The 13,939-nt window shown below is 36.8% G+C and overlaps 2 protein-coding genes across 11 annotated transcripts in view; one reads left to right on the top strand and one right to left on the bottom strand.

Moving 5' to 3' along the window:
• LOC117293693 (relaxin receptor 1-like) overlaps positions 1–13,939 on the top strand; it is an 83,687-nt gene that overhangs the window by 16,930 nt on the left and 52,818 nt on the right. The gene's annotated exons all lie outside the window — the stretch shown is intronic.
• On the bottom strand, positions 2,895–13,482 carry LOC117293698 (5'-nucleotidase domain-containing protein 1-like; the record flags this gene model as incomplete). Its single annotated transcript, XM_033776109.1, is given in 7 exon segments — positions 2,895–3,794; positions 4,228–4,328; positions 4,712–4,886; positions 5,644–5,731; positions 6,714–6,796; positions 12,709–12,890; positions 13,391–13,482. Coding segments are annotated over 7 exon segments (861 nt in total), but the record flags the coding sequence as incomplete, so codon positions are not given.

The following is a 13,939-nucleotide window of genomic DNA, read 5'->3' as shown; positions in this document are numbered from 1 at the left end:
TTGGAAAAGTCATCGAACGAGTAGTGTCATCACGTATTTCTGATCACATTCATACTTTCAACCTGTCCGACGTGTTCCAGTCAGCATACAAGCCTTTCCATGGGACCGATGCTGCACTAGTACGTGTGAGCAACGATATTCTCTCTTCTATTGACAATGGTAACCTTACAGCACTACTCCTGCTAGACTTGAGTGCTGCTTTTGACACTGTTGATCATAACATCCTTCTCTCTCGGCTCCAGAATCACCTCGGCATAGAGGACACATCCCTAGCATGGTGCAAATCGTATCTCCACAATAGAACTCAGCATGTATGTATTGGCACTGCGATATCCGACCCTGTTGTTTTGAACTACTCTGTGCCACAGGGGTCTGTACTCGGCCCGCAGTGGTTTACGCTGTACACTTTACCGATTCGTGACATCATCCTCAAATTTAATCTGAATTACCATGTGTACGCAGACGAAACTCAGCTATACATCACGTTTAAATCTTCTCAAGAAAACGCCAATGCATCTATTGCAAGACTTGAGAAATGCATTCAAGAGATTCGACGTTGGACCCAACAAAACTTCCTGAAGTTAAAGGCAGTGGACACTATTGGTTATTACTCAAAATAATTATTAGCACAAAACCTTACTTGGTAGCGAGTAATGGGGAGAGGTTGATAGTATAAAACATTGTGAGAAACGGCTCCCTCTGAAGTGGAGTAGTTTTCGAGAAAGAAGTAATTTTCCACGAATTTGATTTCGAGACCTCAAGTTTAGAATTTGATGTCTCGAAATCAACCATCTAAACGCACACAACTTCGTGTGACGGGTGTTTTTTCTTTCATAGTTGTCTCGCAACTCTGATGACCAATCGAGCTCAAATTTTCACAGGTTTGTTATTTTATGCATATGTTGAGGTACACCAAGTCAGAAGACTGGTATTTGACAATTACCAATAGTGTACACTGGCTTTAAATGATGATAAGACAGAGTTCCTTTTATTTGGGTCACGCCAACAGTTAACTAAGGTTTCGGTGCCATACATCTCAATCGGTGATGCTCGGATAGCTCCCTCGCTGAAAGCTCGGAACTTGGGGGTTATTTTTGATTCATCGATGATACTTCAGCCACACATCAACAACATTGTTCGTTTATAATCATATCACATCAGGAATATAGGTAAGATTCACAAGTACTCATTCTTAAACAACTACACTAGCTCCCTATCTCCCAACGAATCATCTTCAAGCTGATGCTCATTGTCCACAAAGCTCTAAATGGCAAGTCTCCACACTATATTTCTGAACTGCTTCAAGTTTACACTCCATCAAGGAATCTTCGATCAAGTTCCATGCTTCTCCTCATTGAACCCAAGTCTCGACACTCATGGGGTGACAGGTCTTTTTCTTCAGTCGCGCCACGCGTCTGGAACTCTCTTCCACTTAATCTTCGATCTTGTCTTATGTCACAGGTTTTCAATGACTAATTTTGTTGTGTCTGTTTTTCTTTTTGTTGTGTTTTGTTTTTGTTTTGTTTTTTGTTTTACTGCGCCTTGAACACCCAGCAGGGTGGATATGTGCGCTTTACAAGTCTTATTATTATTATTATTATTATTATTATTATTATTATTATTGGATGTTCGGGGCAACCGTGGCCTGGAACACCTCTTATTTTTGTTCAATTTTTTTTTCTTTCTTTTTCTTCTTCATACTTCTTCTTCTTAGCGTCCCTTGTCCCCTTACAAAAACAACTTTCCCAAACTTATATGAATTTGAAACTTCGCATATAGTTAGATATTCACTAGGAGAGGAAAAATGTATAAGTTACGTCATGATGATGTCATCCATTCAGTTATGAAAATTCAAAGTTTATAATTTCAAAAAATCATAACTTTTGATCCACATGACAGATTCTTACAATCGATACATCATCGGAAAGGTCATTAAAAACTCTGTAAACGCCTCACAGACATGACCCCATTTTGACCTTGTCTTCCGGTTCAAAATTGAGGTTGAAAAATTCCACCATTGGTCGTGCGTAAAGATTTTACACATAAACCATGTATTGAGTCACGCTCCAGTGCTCATCCATAGAGCGCGATGCTTCGCGTATAATTAATAGTCTTCGTTCAAGGCGTGTTCAACATACAGTTCCCTTACGGAATAGTCTCTTCTGAAGTCGTCAATATTTCATAAGTTCATATTATTTCCTCAACCACACAAGCTATTTTGACAATCTATACATCATATTAAAGGGCTTTACATACTTTACAAAAATGGATATGTTGGTGACCTTCTCGTGACCTTTTGACCTGTCTAAACTGGAATTACCTGTAACATACTTTGAAAAGGCGTTATTTAATGGATTTTAGGTTGATATGTACACCTTTTGATGCTTTACCTTTAATACAACTCTTGCAAAGGTCTGGTTTTAAAAAAACACTAATTACGTCACTAAATGTAAGATCGCCCTCTAGCGGCAGATTAAACTCATCTCAAAATACACTTCTAGTATGGCTGTGGCAGAGTTTATGATAATTGTTTCAAAATTGGTATACATAATCTCCTTCATAACAGCAACTTATCTGTGGCGCCTTTAGCTTGATGACGTAATCATGTGTCATGTGGTATTGCTTTAAATGTACACTTTTCAAAGTAATTTTTCTGCCAAACCAAAAGTTTGACTGAGGTGAAATTTAGTGTATTGTTAGTCAAGGACACTAACTTCTTGAACTCAAAATGACGTCATGATGACGCCATCATGTTGTTTTGAAAATTTTGTGCAATTTTGATCAATTATTACAAATTTTGAGAACAAAGCATGATGCAATAAATTATTTGTTTTTCACACCAGGCTTTTACTCCTGGAAACCGAACACCTAGAGTTATAAAACAAACTCTGAATTTCTAGTTATTATTATTATTACTCTAACAAAACCCAACACCATATGGTAACTCAATCAGTAGAAATGGGTGTGGTTTCCGATATGTATGATTGATGCCAACAGGATATCGTTATGAAACCAATTCTTAGTATTCATCATTTTCAAAACAACATCTGAATAGATGTGAAAGAACCAAGAAATAAAAGCTGATGTCTTCCTTTGTCTGGTTTTGGGGGGATTTTGTTCATGGTAGACTAAGGTTGTGTTTGAATGAGCTGTTTGTGAGTTATATTGGAATAATCTGGTGATTGCATAGTTTTATTTATATTGTCCACTCGTAAAAAGGATAAAAGTGAACAAATTTCCATTTCTAAAAGTTGGTTTAAGCTCCAGAACAGGACAGTATACATGGAATACATACAGGAGTAAAGACAACCTTGATCAGTAAATATAAAAACCTTACAAATGTGTATTGTAACCAGAGAACAGTAGCAAGAATAAAACACCTCCGATTACAGTCTCACACCCCAAACCCTGAACCCTGACACCCCCAAGCACAAACAGCCCATCAGAACATCAACAAACATTGATACTAAAAAGGAAGACTTACTAAGTCACTAGTTACTGGTTAAATTTGAATTGCTCAGGCAGCTATGTCATATCATTTGGGGCCAGCTTTTGTATGTATAGCAGCCTTCAGATGAGTAAACCATTGTACTAATGTGCAATACACATTCATTTAATTTTGTGTATTGGTGTTCACTGTCTCTTATGTTACTATTACAGGTAATTGTAATGTACCTTTGGTTGTTGTTTACCAGTGACTTTTTGGAGGTACTCATTGAATTTTTTAGCGTTGCCTTCAATGTAACATTGTCCCGTTTCAAGCTCTGTAACTTCCTCTGTTTTCTCAACATCATCTGAAACATAGTTGGTTTGAAATTCCACAGTCAATCCATATATCTAACTGTACTGATAAATGTATGAATTGCTAGATCACCCAAATACACATGGTAACCCTTTAGCATACTTTGGCTTTTAAATATTAAAATAGAAATGATTCTCAAAATGCATTATACTATCCAAAGCTGCTGAACTTTGTACCACCATGGAGGTAGAATTAACTTTTTATTGCCATTAATTTGTACAGAACCTTAACAACACATAGAATACTGTTTACCAAATGAAATGGTTTATTTTCCTACCCTTTGTGACTCAATGAGTCCCACTCCCTGTCCCATTCCCATATGAGATTAATGCACAGTAACAATATCGTTTATGAAAACATTACAAGAAATTTACAAAACATGTAGAAAGCAGGAAAGTAGATTATGATACTGATCGTATTCTCACCAAATTTAAAGAATGGTCTTTCTGAAGGATCTTTGGTTTTAAAGAAACCCGGCTTCCTTGCATAATGCAAATTGATGTCAAAATAGTCCTTCCAATCAGCTCTTAGATTTAAAGAAAACAAATATTAATATTCATGATGTGACTGACTATATAATGAGCTCTAATTGGCCAGTACCAAGCCAAATACTTCACTCTTGTACAGGTTTGTAAGAGGGGCAAAATAATATGTCCCTCGATAAAGACATAGAAAGGGCTCCTGTATGATGGAAATACTACACAAATATATTGGATGCATGGCGAGTGAAATCTGGACTATTCCATTTCATGAGGAAAAGTCGAGTGAAATGGGAGAGTCCAAACTTCACAGAATGATTGTACTATGGGCTACATAAAATTGTCTTGTATTATTATAGCTGTTTATTTCCCATGTGGTGACAAACTATCAAATGGCAGTGATTCAGGTGATGTAGGCTTCAGTACTTACCCTAAGATGTACTCTGTCAGATCAGACGCAAAATCTGATTGGGAGCTCGTTAAAAGAAACACAACCTTCCGCTCTCCACGAAGTCCCTTTAACCATTCCTTAAGATGTGGACTGCAACGTTCGACGTATTGAGTTGGGTGCTTTGTGCAATCTGTTAATATGGCTGGTAACTTCTCTAGATTTAAAATAGAATAACGTAATTAGTTGATTAAGATTTAGTGCTGACATTTTCTTTGTTCAATTTTCCAGAGCTTGGATTTTAAGGATCAAAATCACTCACACTAATTTGACTATTCATACTTGTTTACTTTTTGTTTTAGTTAACATTTGGTAATAAGCATGAAGCTTTATTCCCTGTACCTTTGCTGAAATTTGATTGGAACAATTTGCCCGGTTTTGGAACTATTTTTCTCTCCTGCCGTTGGCGGCGCCTGGCATGATTTCAAGCAAAGACAACAAGCAAAGACAACAAGTAGACAACAAAACCAGTGCCTGTAAGAAACCTATTGAAACCAGTTGTTGTAAACTGTCTTAAGCAAGACATTCAACTACTTAATTGCTTCTCACCAGTCTCACTAGTAGGTTAGCTCAGCTGTAATGGTAGAGATTATTGATGTGAATGATTAGTAACCCATGCGCAAAATTTGGCTGCTGGTCATGCTGGTGCTGCATACTCCAAAGGAGTTCAAATGGTTCTAGAAGTTATAACCCAATGGTCTGGGGTAGTATTAAAGTTCAGATGGTTCTAGTAGTGTTAACCCAATGGTCAGGGGTAGTATTAGTGTAAGGTGATTTGATAAGTGATGAAATGTGCCTCTAAATGCCTATAACTACTGCATGTGTATCCTCCAACCGACTTCATAAGCAGACAATCGAAGATCACTTTGCAATCAAGGCAATTCATGTAACACAGGATTAAGAAGATAACTAACCTTGATATAAATGACTTGAGAACAGTTTTCTAAACTCCTGCAACATGTCATTAGTGACTCGCTCCCATGAAGCAGACCATCCTCCTGGCTACAGAAGATAAAACATTCTTACATGATTTGAAAGTATTTTGCAAGAACTGCATTAGCTACTGTATGTCTTTGAACAACGAAGCAAAATCGACATAACATGTTGTCTTTAACAGCTTAGGGAACAATTCAACTTCTAATCAGTCTTGAATTGAAATGAGTATTATTCATGGTGCAGGTTATCTGGAACATACTTCCCCACTGTTTGCCACATCAAGTATCTTAAAACTTGGCGATATTCATTCTCTTAATGTAGCAAATTTTATGTTTAAACACTCTCGTAATTTGTTGCCACATAAACTTAAGGCTTCTTTTTTGCTAGTGCTTCAGTTCACACTCATCAGACCCGTGGTTTAGCCAAGGGAATCTATTTGTGAAACAGAGTAGAACTGAGTTTTTTAAAAAGAGTGTGTTTCATAAAGGGGTCCTTTACTGGAATAGCCTTAATGTAGATCTTAAACAGTCAGTCAGTGTTTTTTCTTTTCGTAGCAAGCTTAAGAAGATTTTGATTGATCCATACACTACTCATTACTCATATCTCTTTTATTTTAATACATAACATTTTTTAGTACATATTTTATCTGTTGCCCAGTCTCACTCATGCAGAATGTACATGTCCCTGGTGTTTGTTAGTGCTCGTTTTTGTGTAAATTGTCCTTGCCTTTAGGGAAGAGGAAATAAAAGCTTTTGCTTCTTCTTTTTCTTACATGTTAACGCCAAACTATTTTCTATTATTGTTCATTAACTGGATTAAGTTTTCTTTAGTACAAGTAATTATATGATTTTTGAACAATGTTATTACAATGTATTGATTGATGTTGACATGAAATAAATGTATCTGAAATGAATATCATTGGAACTGGCAAACATACTGACCCAAAGGTCAAATTACACACTAGTTCAAAGCAGACACCATGTCAAGGTGCTAGACAACTCTAAGTGTCTAGTTTGTTTGTGTCTAAGATCATGCTAAGATGGGTTACCTTTTCTTCTTCTAAGTCAACCAACTGTGCCCCGACTACCATCGATGGCATATCAAAATAGTTCTCATAATATCGATACAGCTCTGCAACAAATAAAAACAAAATAAATCCTAACTTAGTTTTATATCTAATGGGTGATATCAACACCGTGTACTCGATACTTCTCAGCTGAGGCCTTAGGAAAAACTAAACCCACAATCCAGGTCTATGGAATATGGAATATAACAACTTTTACTTTTAGTTTACACAAACGCTTATAATGTGAAGCACTTTTACTCAGTACCCCCCCCCCCCCCCCCCCCCCGAGTCCCGCAAGAACAAAAATTCACAAACAATCGGTTTTGAAATATGTTTGTGGATTTTTCTCCACAAGAGTCAGAAAAGCACCGAGTATTATGTGCTTACCACAAAATCACTTGATAAAACCAAATGTATTATGTTTTATCCTTGATGCTTATAATTATGTATTTTTAGCTTAATTATACATGTAACTACATCACAGGGATAAGAAAAAGCTGAGTCAGGCACCAGACAGCAATTCAAACTTTTGTCATTTGGGCTGGGAACCCGTTTCTGCTAAACAACACTATTCAGTGCTTAGCAAGTGTTTATGTGCTTTTTAGGCTTTGTAAACAATTAAACAATTAGACCCAGGTCACATGGCTTTTACCAGGTCTCTTGGTTTCATTACCAGAAATATATACAAAAATCCAGGCATAATGTAATTAAGAGAGTAAGGGAAACAAGCTTTCATTTGTTGTACTTGTTTTCCAATGAAACTGTCTTTGCCTTGTCATTATCTATTTCCTGGATGTGTACATAGCAGGTTTGGTTTCTTCCTGGTTGTGATTTCAATGTAATAAAAACAAATCTTATGGCAGACTAGTACCCCCCAACCCTAACCAAAAAACCCCAGCAATAACATGATTGATAATTAAACAAAGCTGGCTGAATGGTGAGGGTTATATAATATTAGTGATTCCTCCCAAAATGGGTGACCATTGGTGAGAAGCAATGCAGCTGTTGGTAATATATGGTTTTTATTATTTTCACCCCAAAACATTTGAATCTAAGGCATGCAGTTTCTTAGATATCTGAGAGTTGGTGTCCGTTTTTGAATGCTGTGGCTAGAGATGCAGTTGGTATCTGATGTCACCTTGCTAACACGTGGAGAGATTTTACATTCTTGTGAAAATTTACCAACGGTTTTCTCCGCAAGTAGACACTGCTGAATCTTTCAAATGTGATTTGTAGTTGTAATTTTCTTATTAATAATAAAAGTTGGCTATAAATCAGCATTATGTAGACAAAACCAGTTTATGACCCTACCTTTAAAGGAAAATTACTTTTTCTGGAGGAGTTCATGTAAACTTATTCCCATCCTCTGGTTGTAAAAACAGTCCACAACCAACCAATGAAAATATATTATCAAGTAATAAACCGCAAGAGATTGACAGGGGAGATTAAAAAAAGAAATGTTTGAACAATGCAAATTTGACTCAAGTGGAAATTGAATCTGTGAGCTTTGGAATTCGGAAAAAAAGAAAAAAGATCCTGGCTTCAACTAGTTAATGACTCAAGAAATCGGACCCACACCACACTCTTCTGATTAGAAACAAAGCTATTGACAATTATACAGCAGTGGGTGATGGTTTTGTTACAACTTTTGCTTGGTGCTATTTTATAATTTAGTAACTTTTGAACTGAATCAAAAGACATTATCATTCCAGAGAGTGGTATTGGTGTGAATGTTCAGATTTCCTCCAGCAAAGAACCTACACTACAAAATTGGGTAACAGGTAAAAACTATGCAGAGGAAAATACAAACAAAGTACATACATGTTCTGGTAAAAGAAAGCTTTTCTTTAAAAAACAACTGTTCTGTTTTATTAAATACCTCACTCTATAAACCAATTTGGCCTGTGGGCCACGAATTGTGATATTGAAACTACACCGTTTTTTTTTTCACCCTTGAAAGTTATGCACTTTTTGAAGGCCACATTTCAACTTTCGGTGTACAAACCGTACCATTTGTTTTTGCATTGGTTTTTTCCACAGAATTATTACATTAATATTAACAAAACCAAATAATTGCTCTATAACTTTAATTCAAGCTCATTTCTCTTAACTACATGTTAACTATTATTTAAAATATGGATTTTTAACAACCAATGTTATTTTTTTTTTTTTTTTTAAGGGCTTTTGAAGCCACATAGTTTAGAAACATACTTGGATAATTTTCCAGGTTGTTTCCCTTTTTAATACCTTTCACTTTTGTTATGAATGCATGGAGGGTATTTGCTTTCGCTTACTTTTCCTGCATCCTGTAATTTCTACCTACTGTACATGCACATGTACATGTACTTAACAGTTTAAAATGTGTTTTAATTCATGATGTTTATTTACACAGTTTTACACAATTAAATTTTAATATCCTTTGCAGTTATTGAATAATTTGATAAGCGCATCATGGCTGAGTGGTCAAGCATAAAACTCAAGTTTGAGGGTTTGAATCCCAGTCATGAAACTTTTGTCTTTGGGTAAACCACTTCATACAATTGCTTCATTATAGTCGCCCATGAGCAAATTGGGACTGCAGGTGCTGCATACTTCTAAGGAGTGAGGTGGTTTCAAAATTCTTAAGGCCCAATGAACAGGGGTAGTTATAGTGTAAGGCACTCTAATACAATGCTAAAAGCGCATGATAAATGCCTTGCTTATTATTTATTATAGGTTTTCCCCGGCCAAGTTCAGCAAAATTCATTCAATTTCATTTTGCATTCAAATTCACGCAAACTCTCTTTGACTGTGGAATATGATTGATGTTGTGTTAAGTTATAATTTCTTTATATGAGTAAATATAAAGATTAATTTCCTCTACAATTATACAAACTTGATAAAATTGTATATAAACAGCGCCCATGTTGGTAGCATCTACACTAGGCCTCATGATGTGCCTCGCACTAAAGACAAAAGACCACTAATTTCAGATAAGGTTTTAGGGCTTCTGACTGCGCCCCTCCCCAAAGAAAGATATTGTCAAAATAGGGAGACCACCAACCTTGGCCAAGATAGCGCCTGCACGTTAATCTAGCTGGTTCAATCAAAATAGGGAGACCACCAACCTAGGCTTGCTAGGGCAAGATAGCTATTAAGTTGATAAAGCATGTTGTAATACAGCTGGTTCAAATCCTGCTCTACTCAATTTTGTTACTTAAAACACAAACATTTGAGAGGGTTTGACTCTTGGTTGCTTGTTCGCTGTTGTGAATGATTTGTCAAAGCATAAAGGGGTGGGGCTAAATGGATCAATCTATTTGACCCGCCCAAAACACACAAAGTTTACTCTTATCTTCTTGATAGATTTGCAAAATCCATGTATGTATGATGCAATCTCTCTTTGTCCTCATCAAGATTTACAATGTCAGGTTGTGAGCTCGAGATGCTCATAGTGCCCTCAATGTTTCGTTGACTTTCAGTGTTGATGTACGATGGACCACTTAGGATGTGACCAACAGGGTTAGGTTTAGACATCTCCATGTATTGACTACTACCCTTTTTAACTGGTGCATGGGCGCCAACCTTGTCTAATTTTTTTCTGGGAAAAGTTAATGGATTATGAATCATGTTGAGTTTTGCAGAAATATCTTTCTCAGATCGAGATTGTTTGAATGAATGGTTAGTCTTGACCCTACTCATATCCATGTAGTGTTGCCCATGACACTCTTGATATTCTTGAAGATTTTTACATGAATTTGATAAAGAGGAAGTATTATAGAAAGTTTCCTTCATCTCCATATAAGGCTCTTCTTTGAACACTTCAGAGAATGTACAGTTGGGTTGGATATCAGCGGCTTGGTGGATGTCAACAACAGCTTTGGGCTTTGTAGCTATACATGGTTTCTGTGGTGTTAATTCAATTGACACAACATTATCCACTACATGTAACTCCATATTATCCACTACATGTAACTCCACATTATCCACTGCTAGTACCTCTGGAGATGACTCCCTTCTCTGTGAAGTTGGATATGTGCGGAAGCAACTTGTAGCCAAGCGTTGATTTTGACTCGGTGGAATTTGATCCAACATGTCCAGTTGGAAATCGGTGATAAGCACTGTGTTTCTTTGTTGCTTTGGAGGCCACATTTGGATATCGTTCAGTATCTTCTTCTTCTTTTGTTTTAGACTGCGTTTTTTGTTGAAGCAGTAGATGCAAAGGAGGATGCAGGCTAAGGTGATGAGAACTAAGAAGCACACAAGGATGATTACCAGTTTGGGTTCCAATTGGGGTTTGTCGTCAGGCAAAGTGGTTGCTGTAACAGTTGATGACAGCTGGGTTTTTGGAACTGTGGATCTAGTAGATGCTGAAGGTGGATCGCTAACAGTTGACATGTTGCACATGTTACATTCAGTGGGTATAACTTCTTGCTGATTAGTTGAAACTGTTTGTGGAGAAGTAGGCTCCGAACTTGATTGAGAGTCTGGTGCTGTAATGATCCTACAAACGACACTTACTATCACGCCATCGTGACTTGATTCTAATATTATCTCACTACTGTTGTTGACTATGGGAGTCTGGCACTCCTCTCTACATGTCCATCGATAACTATGAATGTTACTAACTGTCTTAATGAAGGTGAGGCTATACAGCATTCGAGGTGTGAAGTATGGCTGTAAATCGATCAGGCAATAATCTTCTTCTGGCTGATGGATTATGATCGGACCAATGATGCAATATTCAGAGTTAATACTACAGTTGAACACAACACCATTATAGTCGTCCGATGCTGTTATGAACACTCCCTTAATGTGATTCTGTGTAGAGGTGGTCTGATGAATTTCAGTTTCATTATAAAACAAAGTCAGATTGAGCTGAGAACCGCTACCCCAGCAGGTTAAATGAATCTCTGATCCTTTGGTTACAATGATTGGTCCTTTTGGGAAGCAGCCTGCAGAGGGATAACTTGATCCTAGTATGGTTAGCGTTACTAGTTGAGACCTTTTATTATCAATTGCACATCGATATGTCCCTTCATCTTCCTTTTCAACTGGGAAGATAATAAGAGTACTGACGGCTGTGTTATTTTGTTTGTAACATAACCATTGGTTGTTGTAGTTCTCTATATGTTTATTCAGACCAGTAGCTGGTTTCTCGTTCACAAACCACTGGATATTCTGGATGCTTTGGTTGGTAGAGGCATCTAAACCAGTGACAGTGCACGTAAACTCTGCTCGTTCACCTTGGCGTTTGACCTGAAAAACGGATATCTGGATGGTCACACTGGAAGACACATCAGCAAGCAGCAACAAAATCATCAAGGCCTTTGTTTTGTGCATCTTAACGGGGTCATACGTGTGTTCAGCTGAGTTTCGTTAAATATGTTTCAACAAACATACCTTGTCTACTGCACTGTTCAAACATGACACAATCACACTGATGTACGATGAATATCTGACAAACTCAAAACTGTTAGTTTGCATATCAATCAAATTATTTCTCATTTTCAGTTTCCAAACCAGTTAAAAAAAAAAAAAAAACCTTTTGCTATAACAACTACAGTCTAGCTGTTCGTTATTTTTTATGTTCACTGATTTATTTTTTATCTGCACAGACCCTTAGAAGATTTATTATTATAACATATGCGAAAAGTTTTGATTGGCACATACAGTGCATTTCCTTAGTCCTGTTGTACAGATAGGAACTCTTTAAGGGGTATAATGCAGTTTGTGAATTCATTTGCAGTGCATTTATGTAATATTTCACACATTTGTTTTTCACTTTTGTTCTTCTCACCTAGGAAGTTTTTATGGTCATTATTAATTGAAATACTTCAATCTATGACCCCTACCTGTATGTATCTTGCTTGAAAGGACACAAGTGTCATGACTGGGATTTGAACCCTAATAACTCAGCCACCACAAAGCAAATTCATTCCTCTGGTTTGTTCAATGGTCGCGAGACGCTAAAAGAAGAAGTGAAGAGAAAGCTTACCACACTGCTCGAGTGTTTCTTCTAGACAATGAAAATGTTGCCATAGTCTCTCTGCACCATATTTCTGCTGAATCTCTGCATAAGATAACAACCTTGATCCATGACTTGCTCTTAAAATGACGCCTGCATCAGACAACTTCAAAAAATCACCATGGCGTATATCCCACACCAGCCCTTTCACACTAAATACAAAAATACAAGTGTCAATTTATGGAGAAGGCATCAATGAAGATAGGAAATTATGTTTCAAATTTGTGTTACAATGTCTTATTAAAAGATGAAATATGCAAAATAGTTTGTATCAAAGAGTCTTATATCGCGCCTAGTTGATCTGTAGAGGAGACAGAAGGCTCTTACCATTATGATCAATTATGTCTCAACACTGGAAGATCTACTTAAAGCTACAGAATAATTTTGCCTTTAGGTCTTACTTTAATAGTTGATCTCTTGAGGCTACTAGTACTATGCTTAACCCTTCATGAACATGTAGGTCTCATCAATGCTGGATCTGAAATGGCTACAGAGTAATGTTGCCTTAATAGAGGCAATAGAAGGCTCTATCTATAATCTAACCAAATGGATCTGTAGCAGCTGCAGACCTCAATTTTATTTTAAGAAAGTTTTTATATCATAAATTTAAGAATCTCTATTATATCTGAGGGCTACAGAACATCAATCTTACCAAAAGTCTTTATGGGTCTTTAGCGGCTGTAGAATCCTCTTGTCATAACCTTTGTTTTCAACAAGTGTCTTAGCAAAGTAGTCATAAACCAGCTGCAAAGTCAGAAGAGTGGGATTGACAGGGGAAACAATCAGTACAGTTTTAACCCAGAATATCATATTAAGAGTAAAAAAAACTTTAAAAAGAACACTAATATAAAACCAATAATCTTGATGATGCAAGTGCAACATTTTCATCTTTGCTAAAAAAGAAAGAAAATAAAAGGAAATCAGGAATATAATTTCTTTTTTGGGGTGGGGGGGGGGGTGGGGAGGGGATTTGTGGGGCACCTTGAATATTTATTGACAGCTTGAATATTGACACTTCAGCTTGCCAAGGAACATCCTGAACAAACTGAGACACAATATGATATTGCCACTCCTGTTGGGTCAGACTTTTAGGAGATCCTCGCGCATCATCAGATGCCCAAAGCGTTTGATTGAGACACTTTTACACTGTTGACATTTAAGCATAATGTTGTGTTACTTTGTTATCTTGTGTTAAACATAT

This window comes from Asterias rubens, chromosome 8 (genome assembly GCF_902459465.1).
Source record: "Asterias rubens chromosome 8, eAstRub1.3, whole genome shotgun sequence".
Lineage (NCBI taxonomy): Eukaryota > Metazoa > Echinodermata > Asteroidea > Forcipulatida > Asteriidae > Asterias > Asterias rubens.
This window is presented reverse-complemented; position numbering and strand designations above follow the sequence as displayed.